Consider the following 16,653-nt stretch of genomic DNA (forward strand, 5'->3'; position numbering starts at 1 on the left):
TCTGAAGAAAGAGTGGGAGCTGATGTTGGCAGCTCAGCTATGTTGGTAGCTATGGGCCACAGTCCCATTCCCTTTGTGTACAGAGCAGAAAAAGTAACCAGTTTAGGGCTGTCACTAGCAGATGTGCCTGTCTGTACACACACACACGCGCAGATGCATGCACCAAGAGGAGAAACAAACAGTACAGGGGTGGTGGGATTAGCACCCAAAGCTTGGAGTGAGATCAAGTACCAGGAGTGTGCTGGGTAGTATAGTCTTTCCTTTCTAATACAGACAGGAGGCAGATCAGAGGAAACAAGAGATCTCTTGGGAGAAGTGAAAAGAAAAACCATGATGCTAATGTTAAGAAGTTGTATCGTTGTCCTGGAGGAGCAGTCTGCAAAAAGGCTGCCTGTGGAGCTGGGGAGAAAGTCTGCACGTGTGCGTGTGCATTCTCCCAGTCTCCTGCTTTTGCATATGAGCACACAAAAACGCATGCATTGTTGGTTCGTGTGTACATAACTGCAGTGGAAATCACTGAAGAGTTCAGATCACAACAACATGTTGAATCTATTGAGGTTCATTTATGTAACCATCCTACAATCCTTAAAATAAATCCCTGGCAGATACAATGAGATTCTGTAATTTTGTTAGAACTCCACAGCTACAGCCGTAAAACAGTTTCAACTGTGAGCTAGATTTGAAACACATCCATCCTAAATGATTTAATAACAACGATTCCTCTTTATATGCAATTTCCTAGAATTTATTTGCCATTTTCACCACTCTTACAACTCATCACTTTTATTTAAATTAAGCTCATGATTGTTCACTCTGTGTTGGAGAAGCAAGTCAGAGCATCGACCCCCTCCATGATCTGACGTCCTCTCCCTCCCAGTCTGCTGCTTAAATGCGCTCTCTGAGAGACCCCTCATCCTTCCTGAAAGGGACCTTTAGTTCTGGTTTCCCTTCATGTAGATGAAAGTGGAGCCTCTGTTTCTAGTACACAGGGGCCTCCCCGCTGAGCAGAGAGCACACGTAACCAGGCTCCACCTTCCCTTCAGCTCCTTTCCTCTGGTCAGTCATTAGACCCCAAGACATACCCCACCTCCTCATTAGGACACTAATAGAAGACAGGTGGTTATTAGGAACCAGTGACTGCCAAATATAGTTGTCTTTTTCCCCCATGAAATCCCAGAGATTTGCCCTTTATCCACTGTGACATGAGAATTGTTTATATTACAAACAGAGGTTGTCTCTGAACGTGGGTGGGTTGGCCTAGGCTTGCTGGCTGAGGTTAAAATAGCAATGAAGCCAAAGCAACTTAGGTTTGCTTCTTCAGACAGACCTGGTGGAAATTCCTGAATGGATCTCCGTCTGCTCACCCAAGATACTGTGTTTTCATGCTATTTTAACCTAAGTTAGTCATATGTATATGTTTTCCACCCAGTGTAACAAAGGGGTTCATAGAAAACTTGTATAATGAGTATAGGCAGGAAGAGGAGGCATGTGAAGAGGAGCTGATGGAGTTCATCTTTATAGCAAGGAAAGCATCAGATGTGCTTGGTGGTTTCTATGCTGTACTGTAAAATTTTTAGGAATGGGAGACAAGATTTAAGATTGACACTGAATCCTTCACAGTTGGATTTTTTTTTTTTCTTCATTTATTAACAGTTTGGACAGTTAGTTGTTTGAAAGGCTTGTTTGGTTTTGATTTTCAATTTATCCTATTGAAAATATTCAGTTTTCAAAGTTTGGGTTTTGAGTTTCAAAGCTATTGAGAAATAGATGGCCAAAATGTCTGCTGCCACTATGGAAGTATCCTTCTTATGGGGTGCTGCATGTCAGAGGTGAAGGGGCATCTTTGGGAATACACAAAGAGTCTGAAATGAGGGAGAGCTGAGAGACAGCCACATTGCTCGCTGAAGGGCAAAGCCTCGTACAAGTGGCTGGCAAGGAGCCCGTTCCTTTCTGAAGGTCAACAGCGTGCATGCACATTTCAGTGAGTTTTCTTTATAAGTGGGTCAGCATTTACTCAGCAAATGATTAGAGCAGATGGTGTAATTTAGAATCTATGACAAAACTTTTAATAGATCAGGGCTAACACGATGACAAGGAGCTCTGTGCCATTCTCCATTCCTGATTCCTGCTTTGCCTTGGGGTAAAAATCATGACTGGGGTTGGATTTTCTAGACTGCTCATTCCGTCTGAGCAACTCAAACCACTTGTTTGAGCATCCTGTAAGACTGATCCTTGTCTTTGTCTAGTCCTGTATCCTTTATTGTTATTATTTTAAAATGCAACAATGAACTGAGGGTGGCAGGAAGGCACCAAACAGGTAAACGTGGTCTCTTCAAGGAACAGAGCTTTGAAGGAACAAACCACAGTTTGAAGAAAGTAACAAAGGCTGCATTTGTGTATTTTGCTCTGTGGAGCTGAAAATATCTAGTAAATTGATCCCGTGGGAGTAATAAATACACATTACTTTATCTTGTACTTCATGTCCTATACCCCTGAGCCTTGATAGAACAACACCACTTAATAGACTTAAAAAAAAGAGTAATTACAGTCATTGGTTGTGTGATATTTCAGCCCTTCCAGCCCTGCCTGACCTTCTAATTTAGCTCACCGTGTCTAACTAATGCATTTATATTCATCTTTTATGAAGCATGTGTAGTACAAAATTGACTTTGCAGCCTTTAGCAAGCTGTCTTACCAGGTTTAGGATCCGGTTAGTACAGTGTAGGGTATAGCATATGTACATTTACAGCAGAATCTAGCATGCATATGGTTCTGATCAACTATTACTTGTTATTCTTTTGGAAATAAAAAATATTTATTCTACTTCATACCCCCCCTCCCCTTTTTAAAGCTTTTATTCATTGCGGCATTATTTACAGCTAAACATGCAGGCAGAAAGATGCAAGCATTTTTAAAATGATTACCACTAATGTTTCTACTTGTCAGAAGTGCTTAAATTTTCCTGCACTTTGTCTAAAAACTTAGCACTTTTACCTTTTAAGAATTACAAATTTATAAGATCTTACTAGGCTGATTTACAAACACAGCTGACAGTTTATGATGAATGATGTTGCAAAATGTACAATATGTTTCTCTGTCATTTCTATGCATGTATATATTAAGAGGAAGATTAAGAAGAGAGAGAACCCCCCTCTGAAAGAAACCCATGAGTTAGAGAGCACATAGAAATCTCTCTCCTGTGTTTCCTCATAACTTCCTGCTCACTTCACTCATCCAGTAGAGCACAATTGTTCTCTGTGCATTTTCTTCCACCATATGGTATCCTCATTACCATACACTAAGGGTCCATATGGGGAACTTGTGAAGTGAACTGTATTCATTTTAACTGCCAGATGAGCAGCCTTTTGCTTTGCAAGCTTAGCTTAAGTCATCTGCTGTCTTTATGTTGTTATGGCAACACAGCACCAATAAAAAATTCTAATCTACTGTAAGTGTCTGGGATCACAGTATTTTAAATGCTTGCTGTAACTGTCCTCTAAGTGAAGATGCTTGTTGTTTTTGTATGACAAAGGGTTATTGTCTACTCCAGCAGGTGGCAGTAAAGAAATTGTTTCTTTTTTTAACCTTTTATATATATATATATATATATATATATATTTTTTTAACCTTTTATATATATATATATATATTCTTTAATATATATATTCTTTTTTCTCCCTCCTCTCCCCTCTGTGTCAAAAAGTCATAGATTGCACATCATGGTCAGTCATCTTCATTTTGCAGGATTTCTGCTGCTGCAGACAGAATTGCAAGTGATGCTCTTAAATTGCAACTCAAATACTAAAGATAGTGAAGTATGCAACTGCAGTGGCAGCTCATGTGCTTTACTGGCAGAGAGACCCAGGCTCATGTACCACTTCACCAGAATTCTGAAGCCTTCATGTCCATGCAGCTATTTCTTTTTTGGAGTTGTTTAGTTACATTTCCAAACTCCTGATTCAAACACAAAGCTAATTAAGAATATCTTTTAGTAATGGAAGTAGACAGCAGCATCCTTAAATATAAATCATTTTCACTTCCGCAGGCCACATGATATGTTGCATCTCTGTCTCTCTGTCTGTATTGAAAGTGAATGTTTGTAGTCTCAGTTCATCAGTTCACATTAGCCTCATGCTGAATATTTAAACACAGAACAATTTGAACACACCATGAAGAGAGACAGTGACTGCACTTTCACTTGGAACAGCAAGGGCTCATCTAATAATAATTTAGTAAATCAGCCATTTAGTGGCTCAGTTGTACACTGCATTGTGCCAAATAATATTCAGTTCAACTGTATGCTGGTAAAATTGAAATTCAGACTCCAGTCACGTGGCACTTTTTTGCTCAATGGAGAGATGAAATAGAAAATCACCCTCCCAATAGACTGAATGTAGTGATTTATCAAAAATATAGCAGAGTGACAATATAAACAGGATTTGGTTGTATGTGGTACAATCTATTCTAATTAGGCTTTTTATTAGCTTAGTTTCTACTACACAGATTATGTGATTATTCAGGAATTGCATTTACGTCTTCAATTTATTGTATCTGTGAAGAAAGAGCAGATACGCAGAGTTATTGCACAGTTGCTGTCCTTTAAGGCCCAGTCCTGTGGGAAGTGTAGTGAGACCTTTATTGCTGTATTTCCAGCACTGACTCTCAAGGAACACCATGCCCTTAGGAGCAATGGGGAAACACAGCTACTGCCTTTCCTCCTCATGAGGTGCCATGGATGTTACTTCATAGCATGAAAGCAATATCAGATTAATTCCTTTTCCCTGTTTAAGGCTATCATGATTTGTAGGGAGTGGTAATCTCATACTAAACTAACTGATATAACTGGAAAAACAAACAAACAAACAAAAAAAAAACAGACAAGCTCTTGGGTGCACGTGCCTTGTTTCCTGCATGCTGGCTGTACCTTTTCTCACCTGTATCAGTGGGTCTAATAAAAGATATTACCTCACCCTACAAAACTTGCCTCGGTTGTAACCACAGACCATTGTGACTTCAGCCAAACAGCTACCTGTTAAGGCTGTTTCTGATGAAGATGGGGGAGAGAGAATGTTTTCCTAGAGAGTACGTTGTGAAGTTTAATTGGTTCCCATTAAAGTGGTGCTTTGAGATCTTTGAATGCAGGGCATTGCAGAAGTGTGAAGTAATGTCTATAATCTCACCTACTGTTTCCATTTCTTGCCTGGTTTTAGGTGTTAGGCAGTGGTTTACGTGGTGATGTAAAATGTGATTGCAGTGTATTTCTCACAACACAGTCCAATTGAGCAGCAGAAAAAGCATCCTCCTTACCATCATGATGCCATTTAGCAGAGTGCTGGAAGCAATAGGATGCCTGTTGTCGTAATTCTTCTAAGAAATACAGAGTTTAACAATCTATACTTAACTGCTGACACTTGAAAACTCAAACATTTTGGTAAAATGAATCAAGCAGTAATGTTTCTTTTATGAGATCTCCTCACGGGAAGGGAAGGTTTGGCACCATTTGGAGATCAGGCTCAGTGATCCATCATAGCAAAGTCAGCTGTCCTGGCGCGTCTCATAGGTCACTCGATCGAACCGGTGGCTCTTACAACTATATTATTGCTTATGGAACAGTAATTGAGGCTCCATGGTTAAAAATTACCTGGTCTAATAGGCAGTGAACAATTTGCACTCAATACAATTATAAGCCAAATCATTCATTTCATAACACTTGGACTAATTTATTTGTTGACCTTTTAATATCCATAGCTCTTCAGTAGTATTAACTGCAACTCAGACAAAATCTCTTGTTCATTTTACTTTCATTGATTTTTTTTTTTTTCCATTGAGGCAATAACCGTTGTTGGAGTACAACCTTTTCTTTCTGTTGTAAAAGTCAATCATGTAACTTATGTTGATATAACTCAACTGGACTGAAATGTCCTCTAAGTACAATAGCATACAATCTCATGCTACTTGTGTAAACACAGATATGCATTTTAGTTTTGTTTTAAGGAATGTTTTGGAATCTATTTCTGACTATAGATGACACTTGATATGCTTGCTGAGAAGAAAATGGAAACAAAACAGAAGTATTTTTTAAAGCAGTGCCACACATATATTGCACATTTTTTGTTCATATATGGGAGATCTAAGATACAGAAATTTTGGAATTTGTCTCAGTTAATTTAGTTCTGTAGGACTAGTTCTTTAGGATGAGTATTTACTAATTCTATAGTCATAATTTCATCTGGACTTAGTATCCTGTCTCTGGAAATCCTAGCATTTTTCAGAATAGAGGTGCTTAATTTTTTCAGTGTGAGCTTTTGACAAATAAAATGTGTGCAAGAGTATTATTTTATAAACAGGAAAGAAATTTTATGAATGTTTTGGTAATCTGAATTTTCTTTCAGTTTTGCAGCTTAAAACTAAGAGTTTTTGATGATCAAAAAAGTTGCTGAAATATTAATGTGTTTTGAAAAATCAGTGGTGAATTTTGAAGCAATTCCATAAAATATGTGGTGAAGTGGAAATAGTAATCTTTTCGCTCACCACTAAAAAGGAGCCCTAGGTAGTATAAAATGGTGTACAAGCTTTTATATCATGGGAATATTCAGGAAAGGATATTCATATGACTGTGAAATGTCAGATAAATTTAATATTTTACATATACTCTTACTCAACATTTATACTCACTTTGGATAATTTTAGTTGACTTTTTAAGGACAAATATTTTTAAAAAATGATATCAGGAGAAAAATACCTTTTTCTTCTGATGAAAAAAAGTTGAATGCTTTTTAGCATATATGCTAGGAGGCACTTCAATGAAGCTCTCTGAGCTAAAGCCTCTTTGTATAATAAAATATTGTAAGTCTTTTGAACACATAGTTATAAAATATAATTGTTACATATTTGGCATTTTATGCTTCCCTAGAAATTACCACTTGGTATCTACACCTAATCTATGCTCTGTCTTTTCATTTCAATTGGGTCTGAAGTGGTCCTCCGTTGTAATGAGAATGCCCCTTTCAAGAGACTTCTTTTAATTATACCGATGATAAAATGTAAGTGAAAGTAGTCATTTGTAGAGGTTATGACTGAGCAGTGTTTTAACTGTAATACTAAAATCTACCTACGTTATTCCAGTCTCTATTTCAACATTTTTATGCACTCTCTCTCTACAGAACATAGTGGAATATCATTGTAGGTCAGAATTTCAGTGTGTCTTATTTTTCAGTTTTCTTCCTGTTATTAAAAGTAACCTGAACTCTCAATTTCTAGCTACTATCACTTCCTACCTGAAGCACACAATCGAGAAAAATCTTCATTATTTGACAGAGTGACAGTTTCACAGATCTTAAAAATATTCTGTCATTTTTTTTTTCAGTCTTCATTAAAACAAAATGCAGAGGGATTGTTTAATTAATTTCATATAGGTGAGCATGTGTTTTTTACAGAAAACACATAGTTTGGTGTACATATGACAGATATTTATATGGGTAAAAGCACTAATACAGAACAATTCTGAAAATGAAACAGACAAAACACATATATATACAAGTTACACTTTAATTGCTAGATAGCTCTGCTGATTGAATTCAGATTACATTCTTGCCTTGCAATACCAAACATAATTATATATCTTTATAGATTTAAATGCAGTCAAGTGAATTATGCCACCCAATACATTCCAGATTTGACCTAATAGGAGAACAATTTAAAAGGGATACAACTTGACCTGTGTTTGGAAATTCTTTGTGCATAAAAATGACAGGAAAAAGATATCAGCCTATTTGCTAAGTAAAATGTTTTTCACTGTTACAAACACATAATTGGATATCTACATTGTACCACATATAAAATTACAAGGCATGTTTAATCTTTTTTAATCCCCAGTATTCTCAGGAATTTTTCTAATTGGCACAAGAATATAATCTGCAGAATAAAGCTTCTAAAACAGCCTGTGCAGGATCTTTGAACGACAGTCTCAGAATTTAGTGTCTCTGTTCATTTTACCAAATTCTTTTTAAGTTTGCTTAAGTCCAGACCCTTCAAATAATTTAAAACATTCTTCTTCTTCCATAAGGGGACTTTGACAACTTTCCAAAAATATATGGGTATAAAATGGTCAGGAGAAGACTGTGAGTAATAACTCTTTTTTTTTTTTTTTTTTTTTTTTTTTTCCTTGCAACTCTCATCTGTTTTCAAGAGACAGGAATGTTAATACTATGGAGAGCAGGGGAAGAACTATCACAAAGTCTTCTATATGCAAAAATAAAGACACAAAAAACTAAAACCTCATTAAACTCAATAATGAACATCTGTTTCAAAGTACTGTAGGTGCTGGTAGAAATGGTTTGGGGTAAATTTTCAAAAAGAAGTGCTTGAGTTTCCTATCTGAGATTGTTCTGTGCATGTTTCTTGTATGTTTTGCCCAGGGACTGCAGGTGGATGTGGCATATAAGAAAAAATTAGTGTGTGAAATATGCTTTCAGGTCACTCGGGCCAACCTTTGTATCAGATGGAAGAGAAGAATCTAATGTTCTCTATTGTTCATGTGTTCATGGGTAAATTGGGAAACTTTTTTGTAACCTAAACAGATGGGAATAGCATGAGTCACTGTAAACTGGTAGGATGGAGGAACTTCTGTAAAGAAAGGTGGTGAAGAGTGTTAGCCACTGAATTGTACTTACGTGGATTTATCCATTCACGATCTATTTTATAGATAATTTTTAGATTATAGATTAATTTATAGATTATTTTGTCTTCTAGTGATTCATTGGATCTGACAAACTGATCATAGTTTGAAAGAGGGGATTGCATAACTAAGGAAAAGCATGTGCAGAAGAAAATGGTCTTTGCATTGTTGGGATAAATTCTGCAACCTCTTGTACAGCATGAAAATGTGTTTCCTTTCATGCTTTTGCTGTGTTTCATACTGAGGGGATCTGTCCTTAGATCCTCACAGTGTGAGCTTGCAAGATAACCCGTGGGAAATGCTATAGAAGGTGCCAGAGTATTACCATTTACTCAATTTCTTAATAAGAGTGTTAGAGAATTCCAAATATGACTGACAGCAACCAGACACCAGTTGATGTGCTATAGGATGTAAACAGATATGAGAATAGAATGTAGTAATATCTACCAATCCTGTGCTGTGTGGGTATGGCCTCATGGGTTAAAAATTGACAACTCTGAATAGTTCCATCTCTAAATGCTATAAATGCCTTTGTCTGGTGTATTTATCTGGGGAAATCCATACTGGAAACATATTTAGGAAAATCAAAAGTTCTGCAGCCACCTGAGGGATATAGCTGAGAGTCTTTATCAATCACCAATTGATAATTCAATCACCATTGGCTAAATTCCCTAAAAGAGGGACACTTTTATAAACGCTGGCAGAGTGATTTTAGTTCTGCTTATCAGCTTTCACACATCCACTCTTCTCTCTTTGACTTAGAGACCTAACATTAGCAGAGAACTCCAGAGCTTTCAGCAACAGAACTGTCCAAATTACTTGCCAGATGCTTCAGTTGATGATAATATGGTGGGAGCATCCAGACTCTCAAATGTCAGTTTATTCAAAGGGTTATTCCAGTGCAACTATATTAATGCCAGTTTATTCCACGTTACTGTGTATCTAGATGAGGTACACATCTGTGCCAGCTACTAATTCAGTTGCCATTGTTACATGCCCATCATTTATGGAAATGAAGACCAGCGGCATGAGTGGTGTGGATTAAAAAAGGAGGCTGATACTTTTTTGTGTGTGTCTAAGTACATCAAATTAACGGGAGGATAACAGGGGTAAGATGGGAGACTTGCAGTGACAGACTTACAGATGATCACCATCATTTTGTTCCTTCTTTTGTCATCATTATTTCCAATGGAGGTTTTTTGAATAGGGTGTGTTTTCCTTATTGCTATTCATTTATCACCTTTGTGGTTAAGAGGTGTTTTAATCATTGATTCTCAACATTTATGGCTAGATGCCTGCTCACATTTGCACATCAGTGTTTGTTCTTCCTGCTGCCTCATATAGGCTTTCTATATTTTATTTATAAGGTTGGCTCATTGTGGAGCAGGTGGTAAGGTCACGCATGACTGTTTTTAGTGCTGTAGAGTTAGGCTGTGATTTTCAGTCTGGGTGGAGGCTGATGAGACTACAATGGCTTGGAAAAGCTAAGGTTCTAGCTCCCACTGTAGACTTATTTTCTGGAAATTGCCATTGAAATTCAGTAACAGGACTGATTCAGTGTACTTCCATCCTATAGGCAGTGGTAAGCAGAAGCTTTTTTTTTTTTTTTTTTTTTTTTTTTTTTAACTATGTTGTCTTTCTCTCATTTTGCTTCCTGTCATTGTGATATTGTGTTTACTTCTTCAGTATGATTAAATTATAATATATGGAAACAATTCAGTTGTTTGTTTAGCAGAAAAGTTTTCATTTTATGTGAGTACAAAAATCTTTCTAGTGAAATGGCCCTGCTATTTTATACTTCCCATGAAGCTGGCTTAGTTTGCTCGGTTTTACAGTAAATGGAGTATCTCTACATTTTGAATGCCTTTTATGAGTCTTTTATAAAAATACAATTGCTGAGAATGATACAATAATGCAATGCTCCCTGTAGATATGGAAAGATGGGAGGTGCTGGGCAGGCTGAAACTCTTGTATACCAAGCTAGATGACTGGCATTTTAGATCTGTGGCATCCTTCTAAATGGCTCTCTACCTAAATGCTATCTTTGCCATTAGAATTAAAAAGATGTGTTCACAACTTTATGTTTATTCGTTTATTATTATTATTGTATAGTGCATATACAAATTCTAAGTTTAAAACTTAGTTTTAGTACATATCCTACATCAGTATATCGAAAGTTTCACCCATTGAAAAAGAAAGGCAAATTTTGAGCACAAAACATTTTAATTTTTACTTGAACTTGCAGAATGTGACCTTTGCAAGGTGAAGAAAGGAACTGGAGTCTGCTGTTCAGTATTTTGACTCTGTAGAAGAGGTTTTTTCTTGCAAGTAGCCATGAGAGTAGGAAGTTAGAAGGCAGAGCCAGGAGGTCAGACATAAGAGTCAAGGAAGTATGAATGACATCATCATCCCTAAGTACCCTCTCAGAAGATGAATGAGCTCTCTCTTGTATTACAATGCTAAAGAGCATTAGAAGGTGATATGATATCTAGACAACACATAAGATAAATGCCTCACAGTCCGCTAGAACTGCTTCCCCCCCACGCCCTCCACAAGTACATAAATCCTTTGGTGGTCTCAATAATACAATATGTGGCTGATGAGTATTATATATTGTGGCCAGCTTTTTCTTGACAAAATTCATTTACATTTAACAAGTATCTTGAACACTGTCTAATTTAGTTACCAAAGCTGAATAACTCACTATAATTCTAGATACCCTTTTCCTGATTAGACTCACAGCAGTGTTGGGACAAAAGTGGATATATTCACTAGACACCCAATAATAATAATATATTTTTTAAAAAGGCAGATGTCAACAGCAGATATCTTTTTTAAAGCTGTCACAAAATTTGTTCATCATGATAGAACTTGACACAAAATGTGTCTGTCGTAATAAAACTTGAAATGAAAGTTTTATGATATTAATGAATTCCTACTAAAACAAATGCATGTCACAAACAAAACATGCAAAGTCACTGTAACGTTGGTCCAGGGTACATTCAGTCAGAAGAGGATTTTATTTAAATTATAATCATCATGCTTTAAAAGCACAGTCATTCTTGTATGCTTTATATAATCCTTCCTACAGTGATTTTGGAATATGCAAAGTCACAGCAGACTTTACTACCCCACCTGTTCTTTTTTTTTTTTTTTTTTTTTAATGTAAACATCCCTTACTATTTTCAGGAAGAAAATCTGATAGAAATAGTTCATTGCATTTTTGTTTCACAAAATAATAATAATAATAACAAATCCATCAGTAGAAAATCAGCTTCAGCTTTGGAATAGAAATGGACTCTGGATCTGTGTTGTGTAGCTGTATGAAGGGCAGAGTTCTGATGCATCGTATTTAATCTCTAAAGTAATAGACTATAATTTAAAAAGTAATATATGATGATAATTTAAATAATATTTTAAATAATCTATAATAATATTTTAAGTAATATTTTAAATAAAGTAGTATATTATAACATTTTACTCTTTTCTATATTTTCTCATTTGTTATTTTGTAGAAATAAAAGGATGGTCATTTGACAAAAAATGAAAGACAAGAAGGTCCTCAAACGAAATGCTGCATAGTCCTTTATTCTAACCCAAAAGCTGTCAGACTTTTAACATTAGTAGAAGAGTGGATCTTTTTTGACAAATGCCCCCATAAATTAGATATTAGCTTTAGTCAAACTCTGTCTCTTCAGGAAATATTTCCACTTGCATATTCAATTGGAAGGACCTTACATGATGCCCACTTACTGCTAGGAAAATCTATGTTTCCGTGATGAAGGCAAAGAATAATTTCTGTGAACAAAAGAAATCTGGAATAACAGACTTTGAGCTTGTGCAGACATTTCTTTTTGTAGGATGTGTTTCACTCACTTTTTGATGTCTGTCTGCTTCTCTGTCCACCTATCTATCTGTTTATCACCATTGCAGTGGTAACATACAGTATCAATTGGATTTTAAAAGACATAGATCTTTTATATTAGCTGTCCTTTTTTATAATACCTTTTACAAATTTAATCAATGCATTTTAATATACTATATAGTTTAAGTGCAATATACAATAAATATTCAAGCTTCATCTTAAACATGCTCTAGCCTTTAAATTGTTAAAACTGCAGTGCCCTTTCAATCTACTTACATAATGTCATAAAATATACATTTCAAGGTAAATGAAGTCAGCTACTTCAATTTAGTCCCTCAAACTGGTAGTAAATGAGAGGTTAACACTATGGTGCCAAACCCATTATTGAGTAAATTTAGCACCTTGGACAGCTCTGTAAAATCTTTATTGCTTTCCTGACCTGCTCGTCATGTTCTGTCTATGTGTTCAGTGGCTCTCAGCTCTGATTGAAAGGCAATATATTAGATCCCGAACACAAACATGCTCGGGGGCTGCTTCACTGTGAGCGTAATGACATGGAGGTGAGAACAATTTTCTGGTCACCGCAATCCAAGCACCTTGCAAGGTCTGTTGCTCTAACTTATAGAGGACTTTGGGGGTTCCTTTGTACGTGAAGTCATAATGGTAGCTTCTACGGTAATTTAGGCAGAGCTGCAAAAGGTTTAACTGCATTCAGAAAACAAAAAGTTAATGCCTTGAGCATGCCTGTAGTAGCATTTTACCGTGTATGTTTAAAGCTACTTTGTGTCTGTAAGAACTACCGTCAGCTCTGGAATAGAAGATACCAGTATCTGACACAGGAGTTTTTGTGTAAAATCTACTTTGTATGATTTGAAAATGTCATAAACAAGAAATGCTTTTATTGTGTGAAAATATTGTTAGAGAAAGTATGAAACTCAAATTTACAGGCTACAAAGATATTGGAAAAAGATAACCATTGACTAGCTAGGAAAATTGAATGCTATTTGTCAAGCATACTTCAGTAAAACATCATGACAATTAGTTTTATTTACATACAACGTAATATTTCATCAAATAACTTCCAATATTTAGGAACTGGAATATATTTGATATTAGGTAGAGCAGCTGTAAGATTGCATGTAATTACCTAATTTTTTAACATGGTCTTCAATCTCTTTTTAGATGCATTCTGAGATTTTTAGCTCAGCATAACATAAATAACTATGATTAGTCAGGTGGAGCAGAATTGACTATTTAAACTTCCTTTTTTTTTTTTTTTTTTTTAGTAATTTGGCATAATGACAGCTTAGGTTAACAATATTCCAAAGCGGTTTGTGGGCTCTGTATCACATTTTAATTTTGCATTAGTGAAATATATAGTGCAAACAATTTCTACTGAAGTGAAATAAATCCTAGTTTGCAAAGTCAAACACCTGTGTAGTAATTTTCCATCTACAATCATATTTGAAAAAGATAACATTTTTTTCAGAAACACTTCTACTCTCCAGTTTGTATCTTCAACATGAGGAAAAAAGGGCTACTTAGTGTTCTGATGACTCTGGTAAAGCAATAAGGATTGATTGTACCTGGACGTTACTTGTAGTCTGCTTGTCCATGATTATACAGCTAATGGTTGTGGTCAAGCTATGTGAAGGGAAAAAAAAAAAGAAAAGAAAGGCTGTAGCAAACTAACTCCTCAGAATTGGTTTCAATGTAGTGATTCAAAAATCTTTCTATATCTGTCTATATATTACATCTCACTTCATATGTGGAAAATAATTTAAATGTGTGTTCTGGGAGAGGGGTGTGCAGCAAAGGCAAGCCTAAATGTTTACTGGGAGTACAAAAATCCTCCATCTCATTTTTGAATTTAGGACATTATATATGTCATAAGTAGTTACTGCAGTATGACAACTGTTTTATCTTATATTATAGAGAATTTAAAATTGAAAAAAATGCTAATATGCATCTAAAAGCTTGTCATTTGAAGAGTTGTTCAAGGATTTTTGAAGAGGTTATGGTGACAGCAAAATGAACGCAATTATATCTCTATTTTCTGATCAGACTCTACAGTATATGAAAATTGAGCATTACTGTTTCTTTTTGGTATAAAATATGGCTATTGTGTAAAATATTTTAACTCTAAAAGTTTAACTTTGTAGAAAACTGTAAAATACTCAGAACTGTTGCTATTTTTGTAAGCTACCTACAGAAATATACCATGATGAATAACATCATGTTAATTTATTAGGGTATCATGCAGGGGCTGGTAATTACAAAAGTATGGTGTTTTGCTTAAAGGACAGTCTGGACTGTTTTTGATTAGGCAATTGGTAATCTGCTAGGTGTTTTTAAAGAATATGAATTTTTTTTTTTTTTTTTTTTTTTTTTTTGCATTTTCTATCAGCTTTCCTGATAGAGATTTTTCCACACTTTAAAATGTAAGAACACAGGAAATGCTAGTATTACTTGACTGCCCATTTAAAATGCTGTACAAATAAGAACAAATAGGAAAATGGAGGGAGAAAGAAAGAGGAATAAAAAGTTAATTTATGTCCCAAAATGAAAGCTATATCCAAGACTGCTCTAATTTCTGCTGTCCATGCTGGGGTTTTTTCAAGGAAACACTTCATGGCACTGGGCCATTCTCACATATTGCATGTATTCGTATATATGGCTCCCACCCTGACCTGTCATATCAAGATACAAACCAAAGAAGTTGAAAGGTTACATTACCAGTAGCACAGAACTGATTGGGTATCTTCTGAACGTGGCCTGCTGGGTAAGGTCACAATTCCTGCAGTATGCAATTAAGAAAAAAATAAACACATTGAAGGGATTCATAACATGCTCTGAATGACATTGATTGCAGTAATCTAGTAAATGACCTCAGGATTGTATTCTGCAATAAACCGATGAGTGGTTTATGGTGCAGATGGTAGAGACAATTGAGTGATGTATTTTATTTTGCAGCACCAATGATTCTCACCTTTTGACTTGATTAAGCGTGTGTGTGAATAGGATGAACTAGTGATTTAACACCATTGAGTGGTTGCTGAGAGTTGTTAAAATTAAGGTCTACCTGGTGGGAGGAAAAAAACAAAAACAAACAAACAAAAAAACAATACAAAACACAGTGCAACTGATAGAACAATATAAAAGATTCTAATATTTGTTTTCCCCCACAAAGAGTTTATTGAACTCAGAGGAACACATCTGTTTTTATATTGACAGGAAGTAATACTTAAGAGGGCTGCTGATTTAGTAGAAGCACTCTATGGTATGCCACATAATAACCAGGTAAATGCATTCTACTTCAGCAATTCTAAAACATGGCTATTTCTTAGATGTATAGATAGATCAGGGGCTAAAGGTATATGATACTATAATGTGAGACAAGAATAAATATGTAGGGCAATGCTATATCTGGAATGGGGTTTAGTTTGCTTGCTTTCTTTTTAAAGTATGTGAATTTAGTGCTTGCAAAAGCAACATGTTATTAACCCTGGGGGCATTTGCCCACTGTCACCAGAGACTGTATGATATGGGCAATGATATGCATTATTTCTTGCCACCAGTGATGTTTCAGTCTTACCCTAAAGATATTTTAGCTTTAAGGTGGAGTAAGCCTAGGCTTCAGTTCCATTCTGCCTATTTGTCTTGTTATACAGAAATGTGGCCACTGGGACTGAAGCTTCCAACTCTCTTACCACAGTTGTCAGGATTTATCATGAAGGAAGCAGATCTATAAGCATCAGCTATCAGTCAGCTAGCTGGTTTAGAAAGAAAAGCATCTAGTTTTTCCTTTGGACGGGGAAATGTTTTATTTTATTATGTAAGAAAAGGTTTGTCAGAGTAGACTTGGTAACTCTTTTATTCTTTTTTACCCTTCTTGTCCCCTAGGAAATAATCCTGAAAAGAGCAGCAGATATCGCAGAAGCACTCTACAGTGTCCCCCGCAACCACAACCAGCTCCCCGCCCTTGCTAACACGTCAGTCCACGCAGGAATGATGGGAGTGAATTCCTTTAGCGGTCAACTAGCTGTCAATGTTTCCGAAGCCTCACAGGCCACCAATCAGGGTCAGGAGAAGACGCGTCTTCCTCTCTTTT

The 16,653-nt window shown here is 36.0% G+C and overlaps 1 protein-coding gene across 8 annotated transcripts in view; it reads left to right on the top strand.

Annotated features, from left to right (window-relative positions):
- The window catches only part of EBF1 (EBF transcription factor 1), a 270,411-nt gene that overhangs the window by 243,411 nt on the left and 10,347 nt on the right, over nt 1-16,653 (top strand). For all 8 annotated transcript variants that reach the window (XM_032196852.1, XM_032196857.1, XM_032196853.1 and 5 more), the window contains exons 12-13: nt 15,777-15,842; nt 16,446-16,623. In XM_032196852.1, the coding sequence (XP_032052743.1) occupies nt 15,777-15,842; nt 16,446-16,623 (244 nt within the window). The remainder of the gene's footprint in view (nt 1-15,776; nt 15,843-16,445; nt 16,624-16,653) is intronic.

This window comes from Aythya fuligula, chromosome 14 (assembly GCF_009819795.1).
Source record: "Aythya fuligula isolate bAytFul2 chromosome 14, bAytFul2.pri, whole genome shotgun sequence".
Taxonomy (NCBI): domain Eukaryota; kingdom Metazoa; phylum Chordata; class Aves; order Anseriformes; family Anatidae; genus Aythya; species Aythya fuligula.